At 35.8% G+C, this 17,271-nt stretch overlaps 1 protein-coding gene across 17 annotated transcripts in view; it reads left to right on the forward strand.

Annotated features, from left to right (window-relative positions):
• LOC128867611 (probable multidrug resistance-associated protein lethal(2)03659) overlaps nucleotides 1-17,271 on the forward strand; it is a 58,206-nt gene that overhangs the window by 34,686 nt on the left and 6,249 nt on the right. For all 17 annotated transcript variants that reach the window (XM_054109090.1, XM_054109053.1, XM_054109046.1 and 14 more), the window contains one exon: nucleotides 845-930. In XM_054109090.1, the coding sequence (XP_053965065.1) occupies nucleotides 845-930 (86 nt within the window). The remainder of the gene's footprint in view (nucleotides 1-844; nucleotides 931-17,271) is intronic.

A 17,271-nucleotide genomic window follows, 5' to 3' on the forward strand; every position in this document is an offset into this window, starting at 1 on the left:
AAGATGGCGCTACATGCCGTATAAGTGACGTAACACTTGACGTTGTAGAGCAGGAATTTGACGACTAGGACTTCTCACGGCGAGCATTCATTATCTGTGACGCGACAATGGTCGTTCGATTATATTCTCTGGGACTATGTAAAGGCCTTAATCTACGCTAACAAGCCATCTACTTTAAACGAGTTCGAAGTGGCATTCGGAACACTGTTATTGGAATATCTACGCAAAACATTGAATTCAATCGAGTCTTCAAAAATGGACCGACGGCTTGAAGCACTACCAGCTGTGCTGAAACGGACATTTGAATGATAAAGCCAGCATTAATTTCATATCTCACGCAGTTGTTGTTTTAGATATTTAAGTTTCGTTTCCTATCGTTCTTATATGGTTACCCTATACATATGTACATGTATATGTACATATGCATACATATAATTAGCGCTTACACCCTTTTTCGATATTTGGCCAATATTGTCTTCCTAGAAGAATCTGCAGTTTGCCGCCTTCGAACGGCAAATGTTTTTTTTTGATGAGGAGTTTTTCATAGCAAAATACCCTGGGAGGTTTGCATGGCGCGCCGCGAAGCGATGACCGCTATTAGAAAGAAAAATACTTTTTCTTTCAATTAATGTTTCATGCCGCGCCTGTGAACCTTTGCGCTTCCGAACGGTACTCACGTACTAATATTCGGCCGTGGCGATGATCAGCTTATAGGACCTGCAAATATTTATATACATTCACCTACGTATTTTCATTGAAAAGTATTATTATTTTATATGAATTTCTGAATAAAAGCATTTATTAACTAACTAAATATTGTTAACAAATTTTTCTTCACCTGTAGGTATACGTTGCCAATATTTTTCAAAGGGCGTAAAAAAACACTGGACACAAAAGATTTATACAAGGCGCTGACGGTGCACAAATCAGGTGAGTTGAAAAATATAAATAATTAAGATACATTTTCAGAATATTGCGAATCGCATTAGTAAACGTAATTAGATGGAAAATCTTAAACATCCCATTTTACTAATAGGACTATGAATAAGTTCGTGCGGTTTTTTTCGAAATTTGAAACTTTATTGACGTAAAATGGTTACAAATTTAATATTCAAAATATTGTCCATCGCTTACTACTACTTTTTCCCATCTTTCTGGCAATTCACGGATTCCCTTTGTGAAAAATTCGGTCGGTTTTGCCGCAATCCACGAATCGATCCATTTTTTGACTTCATCGTAATTACGGAAGTGCTGGTCAGCCAGGCCATGTTGCATCGATCGGAAGAGATAGTAATCGGATGGCGCAAGGTCTGGACTATACGGCGGGTGGGGTAGGACATCCCATTTGAGCGTTTCTAAGTATGTTTTGACCACTTGTGCAACATGTGGCCGAGCATTGTCATGTTGCAAAATAACTTTGTCGTGTCTATCGGCGTATTGCGGCCGTTTTTCTCGCAGTGCTCGGCTCAAACGCATCAATTGTCGTCGGTAGACATCCCCCGTAATCGTTTCATTCGGTTTCAGTAGCTCATAATACACAACACCCAGCTGGTCCCACCAGATACACAGCATAACCTTCAGGCCATGAATATTCTGCGCCGACGTCGATGTTGAAGCATGGCCAGGGTATCCATACGTTGCCCGACGTTTTGGATTGTCGTAATGGACCCACTTTTCATCGCCAGTCACAATTCGATGCAAAAAACCCTTTCTTTTGTGCCGTTGAAGCAGTTGTTCGCATGCCATAAAACGGCGTTCAACGTCTCTTGGCTTCAATTCATACGGCACCCAATGGCCTACCTTTCGGATCATTCCCATGGCTTTTAAACGTTTGGAAATGGTTGATTGATCAACTCCCAAAGTTTTTGCAACCTCTTCTTGCGTTTGAGCCGGATCTTGATCGAGCAATTCCTCCAATTCGGTATCCATGAACTTTGGCGGCGCACCCTCGCGTTCTTCGTCTTCCAAGCCAAAATCACCACTTTTAAAGCGTGCAAACCACTTCTGGCACGTTCGCTCAGATAGAGCATGCTCACCATAAACTTCCACCAAGATACGATGACTTTCGGCTGCTTTTTTCTTCATATTAAAATAATGAAGAAGAATTCCCCGCAAAAACACATTATTTGGCACGAAATTCGACATTTTCAAGTGTGGTAAAAATATTGTTGTTTACGCTTCAAATAAAAAACTTATACTGACGTTTGTGCCTTACGACAGTAGCTCTCCAATGAATGTTTGGAAATGTGGATCGATGGAATAATAATCAAGTTACGCCATCTGTTGTAAAACCGCACGAACTTATAAATAGACCTATTATAAAAGTTAGTATCTGCAATGAAATTCTGATGGCTTTACCGGTTGACCTCCAAACTCATAGTACTAACTATAGTATGTTTGTATGTATGTCCATGTACTTGTGATAGTATATTTATGAATTTATACAAAAATTCTTCACTTAAAGACTTGCCTATTACAAAAAGCAGTCAATGTTGTGTGTGTCTGCGTAAGACTTAGCAGAACTAAGCAGAAACTTCATTCTCCGTATTTTAAACAGCTGCTGTGTAGTACTTACATATTTATATCTATGAAGTGAAGAATAATACTTACATATATTTCCCCAAGTGTATTTACAATAGTACTCGAATCCTTAGCACAGTAATCAAGTGTACTGGATATCTTCCAATAAATGATAAGTAACATAAATTAACCTCAAAAAACCAGCGATGCAGGTTAGAGGCTTGATGTTTGAGCAGATTCCTGCATTAAATTTTAGTAAGCCATCTTTAACTTGATAAATCTGACTCATAGCAAATGGAACTTTTGGAAATCAGTTTAGAATAAATTTGATTAGAAGAGGGCAGCACAGCTTAGTCGAAAACTTCTTCGGAAAAAAGATTCTCTGATAAAATTTAAAGACTTAATAGCAGAAGGAGATAAATGTAGAAGGAAACGGAGAGCAGACACTGTCGTAAAATTTGCCATCATTTGCAAAACTCGGTAGAAGATGACATATCAGTTGAGATTGTTTACTAAAACAGGACATATCAGCTGAGTTAATACTATCCAAAAATTTCCATTTAATCGTTTCTGACTATAAACTGCTAATTGCCAATCGATGCATGCCGGATAGCAAAATGCCAGATTTCACAAAAAATAAAAATTCAACCATTTGCTTTCAGATCATATGTTCTACTGTTTCTCTTCCATCGAACTGTCACACGATGGAGAGAATAATAAGATGGCGCCGATCGTGGTACCGCTACTTTGGTGAAATGATTGAAGTAACACTCTGGCACTCCCCACGTAGCACTAAAGCGTCGTTTGCTCTCAACAAATTTTACAGGAATCGCTGTGTGTGTGATGTCGCACTTGTGAAATTTATTAGTGTGTAATTTCTATTTCTTCTAGCATTGTTCGCTTTTTCACATCTCTCACATGCAACTGCACCAATGTGACGGCACGTGCTCTCTGATGGGCGCAATAGTGTTTCTATCATTCTTCGAATTGCCACTTTGTTCTATAAATTCCGCTATAAATTGCTCTAAAAACTTGCGCTGTATAAAAATGTAATGGTTTTTATGTGGAATCGATAGTTTTACGAATAGTTCTATCAATTTTGATTGTTCATTTAATTTGCAGTAAAGTGCTCTGCTCAAAATTTATGAGCCAAGCTGCTCCTTATTAAGATGCATTCATAAAACCCGCTTACTGCAACAAAACTCAATGGTAAGGCATCAGTAAATCCCAAGCTCAAGCTTCTGAGCATTTTTAATGAGATGTTGGTGTTAGTTGGGTTCGGTAACAAAATTAGCCACAACCAGCCATTCCCACGATAGTCGGTTTTACGTTACCGGAACAAGCCGGATTTATGTCCGACCAAGGATTGTCACTCCAGAATCATTTCCCTTACATGCATGGGGAATGATTATGCTGATACAACAACAACAACCAGCCATAAATCCAAATCAAGAGTGTAAGCAAAAGTTCTCTCTCAAAGACAAGAAAAAGCAAAGAAGTTAAGGAGCGGAGAATTTGCCATCGAATTTACCATTTGCCAAGAAGACATATCAGCTGAGTTTGTTTACAAATTTATGTGTTGCCAAAAAAAAAAAAAAAAATACCATAAATATACTTTACATACTAACGATTTTTTGGTAAATTTTTTATTTTATCGTTCTGAGTATAAACTGCAAATGGCAAACCGTCGCAAGGGCAAAAGTACACAGAACACCAAATTTCACAAAAAATAAATTTGTTCGCTTATAAAAAGTTCAATTACAAATTTACATTACATACTTACTCTAAGTTTTCTGTGATGGATAGTTTTTGCTGGCTAAAATTTCATCAGCACAAATTGGCGTTAACGCCCACTGTCAAAAATTAGTAAAAGCTATTATACATTTTTGTTTTGTCCAATACGACTACTTTCAACCTTACAAACAATGGTTCAATTTCAAATACAAGCCCGGACTCACCGAAAGGTAGTCATGCACAAGCGCACCCAGCTACTATTTTTTGTTTTTTTTTTTGTTACTAATATATCAATACACTTGTTCCAATTTATGATTTTATCCCTAAAGTGAGAATCTGGAAGAGCTGCAAAATACGATTTCACAGCTGTTATGATGTTGTTGTTGTTGTAGCAGCATAAACATTCCCCATAGATATACGGAATGCTGCTGAAGTGACAGTCCTTGGCCGGATATAAATCCGGGTCGTTAAGGTTACGTTATGCTATTATGATCTCATCGTTTGATGAAAAACGCTTTCCACGCATGCATTTTTTTAGGTGGTCTGGAAACAGATGGAAGTCGTCGCTAGCAGCCAAATCTGGTGAATACGGTGGATGCTCCAAAAATATATTACGAACTTTAATTCATGGATTTTAGCAAAACGCTCTTGTGAAACGGTGCGTTGTCTTGATTAAAAATATTTCTTTTGCAAACGGGTTCTTTTTCAAGAATTTTTTCCTTCAGCTGGTCAAAAAGGTTACAATAATATTCAGAATTTATTGTTTTACCGATTGCAGTAATCCATAAACAAAATTCCTTTTGCATTAAACACTGGCTCTAACACCTTCTTGGTCGATTTTTGGACACGAACTCGTTTCGTAGCCGAAGAATCAGGTCCACACCACCCTTAAGTCATGGTGATAGACCCAAGTCAACTTCACATACGTCCATATGAAGAGTGTACCAACATAACAAAAAAAAAAAACAGTAGAAATGCCCCCTCACATTGAAACCGAAACTTATTGAACAACCTAGTATATCCGAAGACTTAAATAAATTTGAATATAATAAAATATGAAATATTATATATTGTATTTGAAATTCTACTAATTTAGCTAGTCATTACCATGCAATGCATAATAATTATAAAAATTTATGGTTGTAAAAAGTAAACTGTGTGGTTACAGTGCAAATTAACGGTATAGCATTCACGCCCTCCAAAGTATTAAATGTGATAGCATGACTAATGTAACACACATCGTTTCACTTATAGTGACTCAATAGAGGAGTTGAAACATTTCTTAAATAAATATGTAGTTTATGAATGCACTACCACTCAGCAGCGGCATTGCTCATCTGTTTTGCACTTAGCGCAGCCTAGTTTAGTTGATTTATTTATACTCGTATGTATTTTGTTGTTGTTGGCTTCATTGATCCCAATATTTGGTTTAATTTTTCAGTTCATTGGCAATTTATATTTCTCTGCGTATGCTCACTATTCCATGCAAACGTTTTAATCAATCAGTAAATGCGCTCGCAGAATGCTCGACTGTTCTTTACTGAATATTCATAATTGTTGTTGTTGATGATATTCCTACTATGTATTTGTAGAGAATTATTTAATTGAACTCAATTGGTTTGTTTCTAAATGCTGTTATGCTTTTCGTTTTATTCTTTACTTCCAACGCAAGAAAATCACAATAAAAATGATGCATATGAAAAGAAGGGAAGATATATATAACATTTTTTTTCTACATACATACATATATATATATATTTCTTTGTATAGACATGCACATGCACTTGCACACAAATGAAAATATGTAGGCAAGCTTTATAGTTTTTATATGTAGGTATTTCACGAGATGCACTTTTATACAGTGACCAAGCGATTCCAATGCGGGTATGGCAAATTTAAAATCAACATCATAAAATTGGACGATTTTTTGATTAAAAACACTCGGTTCTGAGTTGGCGTATGTGTTTTGTTTTCGTTATACAAAGTGGCGTAAAATTAATCATCCAATTTTGTTCTTGATTAACTTTTTTACTAAATAAGAAAATAAATGATTTTGAGTGATGTGAATCTTTATTATGGCCTTTACGCGTTGTGTTGTGCGTCTCGATGTTTTCACAAATGGAAGGACGGACCTACAGTGTTATGCTGCCTCGAACGGCAGATGGTTTTTTATGAGAAGCTTTTTCATGGCAGAAATACACTCGAATATTTGTCATTTTCTGCCGAAAGGCAACCGCCATGAGAAAAACATTTTAGTTTTTCGTATTTCAGATTAATACCAGTAGCAAAATGATTAATTTGTCCGAAATTTAGGAGCCGTTTTGGATAAGAAAAGTTACGAATAGCATTTGAGGACTTACTTTCTATTTTGCAAGGGCAAATTTGGATGTTCCCTGATGTCCGGAAACACTTTTTGCCAAAAAAAGGCAATGGGCAAATATTGAAACTATTGCACCGGGGCAGCAAATGGGGACAGGGTTTCTTAAATCGTGTTTTCCTGTGAACTCTGCGGAAGACTTAATTAAAAAAATGAAATAAGGTGCTGGAAAACCATACTATGATGGTGAGTATTAAATTTGAGCACAAAAGGAGTACAGAGTGTAAAGTATTAAGTTTATCTTTGATGAATTCCTGCAAAATAAAATCTGCTTCAGCATTCCATGAATAACAATTTTACAGACGTGTTTCTCACCTATACAATAATGGAGTACAACATAGACGAAATCCATGGCAGAAAAGCTCTTATTAGTGCTTCGTGCCCAAGATTTCGAACCTATGCACTTCCGGAATTACACAAATATTTGTACAATACAAGTATAACTATCCAGCGGTTCACAAACAGCGCTCTATACAACATTTTTGGGTAGGGTTTTATGTTGTTGCAACTAAGCGAATGGTTCATCCGCCACATCATAAGGTTCCCTGAATTTATTCAATCAAGTAATTTAGGCAATAATTTGAAATATTTATAAATAAATAAATTTTAAAATTTGAAATATCGCATATGTTTTATTTTGTTTTTTGAAATCAAAATGCCAGAAATATTTTCAAAGGTGTCGTCACACCAATGGTATATGGGGTATGCTTTGCCTCCAGGCTTTTCCTGAATTTTAGTATGCAATAACTTGACTTTCTCTTTTCGTATATCATTTGTAATTGGCAAGTTTTTGGCCCTTTGATCCGCAAACCAATTGAACAACGCTTTTTCCATTTTTGGAAACTCAGAAACCGTAAGAGCTTTCCTTTTACCTGGACCGGATGCAGATCGCGTAACACACTACTTTATGGGTTGTTAATTTTTTTAATACGTGTTATTGTTGCTCTATACACGTGAAAGTTTTTAGTCAATGCATTAATGGAAATTCCCCCTTTTAATTCGTCACCAAATGAATTAGACAATACTTCCCCTAAATCAGTTGAATTCAATGCAAAAAATGTCATTAGCAGAATGACATCGGCGGTCCTTCCTTGAGTTTTATTCTCAAAAATGCAACGTAAAAATAGCAAAAGAGAAAGGCAAAAAAAAGAGATGTTGCAAGTATCGAGTAAAAATTTTCTATAGCCGCAAGTACTGAGTACGCAATGAAAAACAAAAATTGTGTCGCAAGTATCGAGTTTCTAATGCGTACATACAAATGTATGTATGTATGTTTTTATATAAGTATCATTATATCTCGATATTGTCGTAATGCTTAAAATGGCAATACTGTTTTCGACCACAGCAAACCATTTTATTCGGAAAATAATCGCTATCTCCTTCCATCGTATGCCCGTCGGATCATTAGTCTGCTGGGACGCAAAAAGATATTTTTTAATATTTTGATGCCAGTAAGCAGAATAAAGCATTATAAGAAATTATTGTGAAATCGCATTGCAATGAAGAATTATCAAGCATGTACCTGTAATTCTATCTCTTATTGCCGGTCATTAAGCGTCTACAAATTATATAAGTATAAGATGTGATGCGATGTGATGTTTACACTCAGCATGGCTGTTGTTACCAATTTCATCGTTGCCTATACACATGCACACATACATATACAAATAAGTTTATGTACATAAGCATGCAGATAAAATCCGCTTAAATGGTAAATACTTTAAGGCTGGTAGAGGGTGTCGTATTTGCTCATGTATGTATGCATATTCATTTATATTTAATGTGGGTAATAAAATTTCGCCATAAAGATTATTCGCATCAATTCAACATTTGGTGATTTTTCCTCATTGAGATGTTGGCAAATTTCTTGGTGCATCCAACTCTAACTGGGTAAACTATCAGTAAAATCTGCAAACTCATGGCAGTTATGGTACATCAAAGTTCAACGTAAACAAGCCATGTAGGAAAGTTGAGCCATATTAAAGAGAGTAGTTCTAAAGTACTCTTTGTAAGACTACCTTCCGATTAGTGTAAAAAGGATGACTAATAAAGGGTTTTCCAATAAGAGGTTTTATTTTGATATTCAAAGAAAAATGCGATTTTTTAATATAGATGATCGGATGTTTATTTTTCTTAAAAAGAGGAAGGTATGCCGTTAATAGTGGAAAATAACATCAGGCAAATGATGACCACCACGACCACGTTACAAGGCAATATCCTTTTCATGAAATTTTCCATAACCGAATTGCAAAGTGGCTGGCCTATGTCCTCGATAGCCTCACGAACTCCATTTTTGAGGTCTTGAATTGACCCTGTGCTATTGGCGTAGACCTTCTCTTTCACGTGACCCCAAAGAAAAAAGTCACGAGGTGTTAAATCACAAGAACTCGGTGGCCACCTCCTCCACCTCTTCGAGAGATAACACGGCCCGGAAACTTTTCCCGTAAAAGATAAATGGTTTCGTTGCTTGTGTGGCACGTAGCGCCGTTTTGTTGAAAATAAACGTTGTCCAGATCAATACCATCCATTTCCGGCCATGGAAAATCGTTAACCATCTCTCGATGGTCTCGGACTATTCAAAATAATAGCTGTTATTGAAAAACCCTTTATAATTGGGCGAATATTCACTTTAACATTGTTTTTACTAATTCGTATCGAGCGTGATTGTATAAGTATTTGGCTCATTCGAGGCCATCTTTTATACTCGCGCAAGGGACTAGTCGCTGATTACTTTGGAATTTTCATGACATTTCTATGCTCGCTGAAAATTTTGAAAGCCGTGAAAATCAATTTGCCGGTCATGCGAAACTTTCTCAAGGGTATTGTAAAGCGTGCATTAATGTAATTAGTTACAGTTTGTCTTCGGGGAAAAATCTCTGTAAACGTGGCATTGTTTTATGACCTCTTACATTAAATATAACGTGCGCAAATTGTGACCAAGATTGGAATACAACTTTGGAATAGATGATACAATGGCTTTAACCGCAAGACTTCCCACATAGCTTTTTAGCTACAGCTTTCATGCAGGTGCTTCTCTCGCAAAATGATTGATTTTTTACCAGTTGCTTTTTTGACGTGATAACGTCTTATAATTCGATTTAGCCGGCTGCACGCACCAAAAAATGTGTCGTTACCCTGCTCATTAGTGTTACCTTGAATGAACTGCAAGCGAAAGCGCGGAACGAACAAAGCAAACGAACGGCAACGTTCGACATCTTGCTCTCTCCTACTTAAGTGAGCGTATATATGTATGTATATGCGCATATGTACATATATAAATTTTCGTATTTGTATTTGCATATCGTCCCCTTAGTATTAAAATAGCCTATAAATTTTTTGATGTTTTGAGAAAATGAATTTCAAACTTTTTGTCGAAAGTAGCTCTCACTCAAATCTCGTTATGTCTGTAAGTATTTATTATTTTTTGACTGACGTTTTGACCCACTTTGTGGAACTAGAATTTGACCAAATTTTGACCACATATAAAATCGACGATGGAGAATCCAAAAATTCAATAAAAAAATAATAGCCTATGAGCACATAGGCTATTGTTATACTAAGGGGACGATATGCCTTCTTATTATTATTATTAATTTGATTTACTTGAAGAATTTAAAATAAAACCAAGTTTGTTAATAATACCTGTTGTTTTAATGTTATTATTATTAATTTTTTTATTATATATGAAGGAAAAATGTATGGTAATATTTACCATATACCATATAAGATATGTTGTATACTAATATATGTATATAAACATGCATATACATATACAATTTCGCGCAATTTTCAAAAAGAACAAATCTACATGTAAAGATGCATACAAGTCATATGGACATATCAAATATACGAATCTATTCCGTACGCAAGCAATTGTAAGCTAATGTGCTTGAACTGCAAGCGAGAGCGCATAACGAACGACAAAGAGCACAATCGGCCGCCGCGTTCGGCAACGTTCGACATCTGGCTCTGTCCTACTTGAGTGAGCATATATATGTATGTATATGCGCATTTGTATATAAATTCACATACTTGTATTTGCATATGCCTTCTTCCTGTGTGCATGGTAATGAACCATTTCTCTGTTGAGAATAGGACGATGATAGAAAAAGTAGGAAATGAAAGGGAGTGTTTCGAGTGTAAAGTGTCTTGAAAAAGGCAAATCGATGATGTGTAAATGTAACTTGACCTATTCCATTGCAATTCCATTTACCTCCTCCTCTATATCCATACAAAATATCTATCAAACAAATAAAATTAAAATTTTGTTTTGAAAATTGCAACCATTCCATCAGTATTTTCTTATGACGCTGTCACGTTAAACTATCGTCAGTAAACCGACTTTACAGACAACCTCTTTTATGGCAATTCATTGGTAAGGCCGTTGATTGTTTGTATGCAACACTCATTTTAACAGGGCCTTGTCACTCCTTTGTATTAAAAAAAGAAATTTATTAAAAAATAGACATAAGCTCTATAGCACAGGTATCAATGCAAGTAGTTTTAAGACAAGTCTAACCAACAAACAAATTTTATAGCATTGCCATCTGAATTTTATGGTGCTGCCACTTTGAGTGTCCTTTATTGGCAATTACGGCCGCACAGCGACTTGGCCTAGAATCCACTAAATACTGGCATCTAGTAATTCTCTTCCAACTCTCCTTTCAATCATCCAAAGGGCCACATTACTAGTTGGATTGCAAGTGTGTAGTGATTTTTTAACATCAGGCCACAAATTCTCAATTCGGTTGAGATCTGGATACTGTGGGGCCATTCAATGACGTTGATGGTGTTGTCCCCAAACCATTTTTTAGCCTTTTTGCTCGTGTGCTTGGGGTCATTGTCCTGCTGGAAGACTCACTTTAAAAGCATTTCATCCTCTGCACATGGTAGCATTACATTTTGCTGGATATCGACGAAGACGTGCTGATCCATGATCGTTCTAATCCAATGACTCTTCATACTATTCCATAATAGGAAAATCACACACATATCATAATACTGTTTAATGGTTTTTTTCGTGTATATCGGTCTATCCTCTTCATTTGGTGGTCTCCTAATGTAACTGCGAGAACAAACCCCTCCATACAACACGATTTTGCTCTTACCTGTCCACAATATGTTTCTCCGCTTTCCCACTGGCCAATTGGAGTGTTGTTTAGCAAATTTCATGCATTTAGCTGCGTGTTTAATGGTCAAAAGCGGAACTTTTCTCGGACTCTAAGCGTTAAAATTATTTTCTCTCAGTCAAGTGCGAATGGTTTCAACAGATGCAGCAATATTTATGTTCTTTTTAACCTCCGCATTTTTTTCTCATTTCTCACGCTCAAGTATTTTTTAAATAATTGAAAAACAGATATTAATTGGATGTTTTATCTGTTTTGTTTTTTGAAAAATCACTTTCTCTAACAAAAACATGTGCTTGGTGCTATTATTTTTACCGCGCTATTTTGCATTCCCCTTTCAATTTTGCTTCTTTTGAGAAGAACCGTTATCATTTTAATTCTGTTCTTGTTTTTTGCTCTCCCAAATCAGAGAGACTGTCAGTAAGACAAGAGAAAAGTAATTGCAAACCAAATTCCTTTTAGTCAAGTTTTACTGTGAAATAAAGTGAGCTGCTTGTTTTGGTGCTATTATTTTCACCGGCACTGTGTATATGCAAATGCGTACACCCTTTTTGGGTGTTTGGCCGAGCTCCTCCTCCTATTTGTGGCGTGCGTCTTGATGTTGTTCCTCAAAATGGAGAAACTTACTGTTTCGTGACGACTCCGAACGGCAGATATTTTTCATGAGTAGCTTTTTCATGGCAGAAATACACTCGAAGGTTTGACATTGCCTGTCGAGGGGCGTCCGCTATTAATAATTAATAAAAAACACTTTAGGTATGTATTTCATTTTATAGGCTTCCATCAGCAAGTACATATAGGTAGTGCCAAATTAATCATCCAAATTTGTTTTAGTAAAAAATTATTGTTAAAAATCCCAAATATTTTATATAAAATTCATATAAAGTTTCTTTGATTGGAATTGATGGAGAATAATATTTTGTCAAAATTTTCCTTAGAATTTTCTTCTAGAATTCTGCCTGGCACAGAAAAACTGATGCACTAGTTGCAAGAGTGGCAAGTGCGCACTTAATCTTACATATATTATACATATCGACCCCTTTCTGTGTTAACCTAACATCTACAAAATCACAATTTTCAGTAAATCGATAAAAATGTTTAGAGTTACTTAACTTCTATGAAAAGTTATAACTTATTTGATACGATACTTATATTAGTAGATACGAGGTTTTTGAATTGAATTGATTGAACATGTAGATACGAGAAAAATCGAAACGCTCTGAAAAAAATTCTATAATCATTATGAACATTGTATGTTTTGTTTTACGTAACAGGAGTGCTAAGGAGTGTTTTTCACTAAAAATCTCAATTTCGATAAAAATGAAGTTACGAGGTTAACACAGAAAGGGGACGATATATTGATATTGAATACAGAAAAAATGTAAATTAGCTACAGTATGTGGACGCAATTGTTGGTGATTGAGTCAACTACCCAAATTTTGCTAGTTCTGCTTTGGTGTAGCGACAGTCAAATTAGCGTTGAAGCTCATAAAGGTAACTTCGCAAGTCATCTATGTATCATAGTTCGTTTGCATAGGTAATACAGATTTACACAATTTGTTTTCGCAAATTAGTCGGCTAGTAAACAAAGCACTTAAAATAAAAAGAAGCGAAATCGCAGCTAACACATACATAGTTTTTTCTAACCGCAGAGGCCGCAAATTAATAAAATTTGTATACGCATCTTCTTCGTTTACATTAATGTGTGGTAAGTATTAATGAATCCGTACGCCCCCCGTTAATCAAAAGCTAAATATGTATACCTAGGTATGGAAATATTCCCAATCGCTGTTGATAGCGATTTTGAATTTATGGTTCTTTATTACTAGTAACGTATAGCAATCTGCGTATGTAGGTATGAGTAGAATATAAAATAAATAAAAATAAAAAAAACATACATAAATGGGCCCAGATTTACATAGTCATGTATGTATAAGTCCACGTACATGTGAGCTCAGATGACGACGATTCTTCTACAGTCATCGACCTTTTAAATATTGCTTTTTTTCAATCAAAATCTGTATGCGCAAATATATACAAACATACACACCTACATATGTTCCATATTTTTTGATGACCATATCACAACAGTGCTACTCCTTCTCAGTAAATATATATATAAATACCTCTGTATATATTTATGTACATAGTAGGCATACACATAGGCCAGTGAAAACAATTTGAAGTCGATATTAATTTTTTAGGTAACCGTATGCTTGGAGATATAAAAAATCTGTCAATACTTTTATTAATAAAAAAAAATAAATAAAATAAATCGGTTTCGTGAAAAAGTTCCGAGAATTACTTATTGATGATGGTACGAGTAGAAAAGTCTTTCGTGCTTTAGTTCTATATCCATCGTAGTTTTAGATCCAGTAAAAAAGAGTAGGCCTCTTCTATTCGCCACTTCTCTGCTCGCTATCTCTCCGCTCGGTTAAATTGACGAAAAATTTGCATGTGAAAGCAAGTTATCGAGCAATATCTGCCGCTAGCGAGTGTGGTTATCCCTTATAAAACTATATTAGTATAACTCACTGCCTTACAAACGAATGTAATTATAGGCAGCTCTATTGCAGCGCTGCCAAGATATGCTCATTTATACCAGTTGCTTCATCTATTCGCCACTTGCTAACGCTTGGCGAAAAGAAGAGGCCTAGTATTAATAACAAAGTGTCACGAGATTCTACGTATTTGATGAAACTAAAAGCTGCCTACACCACACCCCCCATAACAAAATTCCAAACGAATTTTGGGAAGGAAACAGATCTGGTTGGTTTTCTATAGGTACCTATTTAAACTTGCTGTTTTTGAACTACCCTGTATACAAGAAAAAATTTAGTAAACAAAAGTTGTGATACCTAACTGGTTTTGGCTCGGAGAACTCAGTTTTGGTACATGATGGAAAGAATAATGAGATGGCGCCTATCGTGGTCCCGTTACTTTGCTCTCAGCGAATTTGACAAGTGATTTTAGCACCAGTATGGCCAGATTACCATTTTCGTAACTTAATTTAGCATTTTTTTTTGTTATTTAGTCTCAGAGTTTTAATTCTTTCTTCATGATATTTTTTTAGCCTGCTCTAATTAAAATGTAATGTTTATAATTTTGTAAAATATACATTTAATACATTTTAATAATTAGTTAAATAAGTCACTCAGTTTTATTTAGCTTTACTCTTTTTTAACATCTGGTGACATTGCCCGCGATTGCAGGTGTTGTTGGTGTTCTTCTGCTTTAGCAGTCAAATCTCTCTCTCGCAATCTTGCAGTGTTGTCTAGCTTTCGATATAAAAACGCACTAAAATGCCCATTTAAAGATAATAAAATCGCAAATTTTTATTGAATCACCTAAAGAACTTTGTATGCGTGACAAATTGTCTTTAGAATGTGCGTTTTTTTTTTTGTTAAGCGAGACTCTTTTGTTAAGGGAACGACTTATTTGCTATATTTGAGGTTATATAACTAAATAAGGTACTCTTTTTGTAAACATGTCAGTATGGCTTCTTTAGTATTTTCTGGTATTTTGTGGCTTATTTTTACAATGAATACACCTCTTGATGTCCTATGTTCCACTAAGGATTGAGGACCGGACGAAACGATTACACATCTATGGTTTTAATCCGCATTCAGTAAATTCAAACGCCTTTTAAAATGTGTAAAAAGGTTTTAAATCTTAAGAAGAGTTGAGAGAGGGACATTTAATATTCTTGCATAACCTTAAAAGGAACAAACAATTAAATTCACACTTTCAAAATATCAAATTTTATAAGAACCAACTAATTTTGATTAGCACTAAAATCTTCTCAGAGCGCCCGTTTTTAACCTTCTTTTGTATAATAATACAGTTTGTTTTTAACTTAAATTTCGGTAGCTTTAAATTAAAAAAAAAGAAACAAACACGAAACTTCAAAATTTTCGCATTTTCGGTATAAAAAAGCACTAAATTTATTGCGAAGAGCAAACGTGACGTCACGCACTCTCTGATGGGCGCAATCTTCTTTCTATCATTCTTGGTTTTGGTATTTATGTTTACCTAAAACCTATGCTAGGTGGCGCAGTCGTGCAATTATTATTATTATTACATTTACACTTTACAAATTAATTTATAAAATATGTTTAGGAGGCTCGGTTACTGAATCATTTCGCCTCGCAAGCGTGCAGCAGATTGTGTTGTTTTTTCCTTGCTGCAGTCTAGAATTGTAGTTAGATTGCTGCTGTAGTTCGAGATGGAGCAGTTAAGAAGTGTATTACACCACCTGCATTCTCGTGGGGTTACACGGCTGCAGTAGCGCTCAGATATGAATTTTATTACACCTACTCTTATTCTAGCTATTGTGATGCACTTTTCGCGTGAGAGATCTTTGTGATAGTTTGATCGTTCGCATCTGAAGTTGCGGGCCCTTAAGAAACAGGTTGACGATTCCCACAAGCTATCTCTTAATGTTCTCAGATACGATCTATGGAAGTTTGTCATGACAGTGGTTAAGCAAGGGCTCTCCGTTACGAGTGCGATGTTAAAAGTTTGTTTCGCAGATTTGTTCGCTAGCTCATTGGTGTTATTTCCATATGACCTGGTTTCCATATTAGTTTAATTTCCTTTTGTCCATTTATTCTTCCCATTAAATATCGGTGCGCTTCAGTGTTTATACATATTTATTAGTGATTTTAGCACACTCAAGCTGTTCGAGAATATGACGGCCCGTTTCTTGATTTTGGCTACATGGGGAACGGCAAAATTATTTGCTGCTAGTGCGGCGTTGAAAATACCAGCTTTTGGTGGAAGGAGAGCTTGATGGATTGTTTGGAAGATTCCGTCCATACGTTGTTCTACAACAACATAAGACGGTGATTCTTCGAGTAAAGAGTATCAGTTTTACAGTTTGTTGTATATGTTAGGAATATTTTGTTGGCAACTTCTTGTGAGGTGTTATTTTTGTGGAAAGTATTCAGTGAGATATCTATTGAAATGTTTTTGTTTGTTCTAAATGTGTCTGATGGTTTAGGGGGAATTGGCGTATGCGTGTCCAGTAGATATTTAGATATAGCCGCAATGCTGCAGGTGCCTTTATAGTTTTGACTGATCGATTAGTTATGCGCTTCCAAAAGTCATTATGTAGAGGATGCGACACCGTTGGGATTGATTTTGCTGCCAGCTTTGCGGTTCGACTTCGGAGTAGCCAACGAAAGTTGTTGTAGCGCGCTTCGACTCTTACAGCTTCTGTTGGTGTTTCCATTAGTAATTCAGCTGCTGTTCTAAAATAATGATTAAACGCTGTATTTATTTTGTTTTTATTATTTTCAGAGGTGTATCCGTAGAGACTTATACAGTGGTGTGTTACTCCGAACTGCGGATAGTTTTTTATAAGGACATTTTTCATGGTAGGAAAACACTCGCAGGTTTGCCATTGCCTGCTAAGGGGCGACCGCTATTAGAAACAACTTTTTTTTATAAATCGGTGTTTCATGCACGGACAAAATCAAATCTACGTACTTCCGAATGATAGTTACGCACCAA

This window comes from Anastrepha ludens, chromosome 2 (assembly GCF_028408465.1).
Source record: "Anastrepha ludens isolate Willacy chromosome 2, idAnaLude1.1, whole genome shotgun sequence".
Classification (NCBI taxonomy): Eukaryota; Metazoa; Arthropoda; class Insecta; order Diptera; family Tephritidae; genus Anastrepha; species Anastrepha ludens.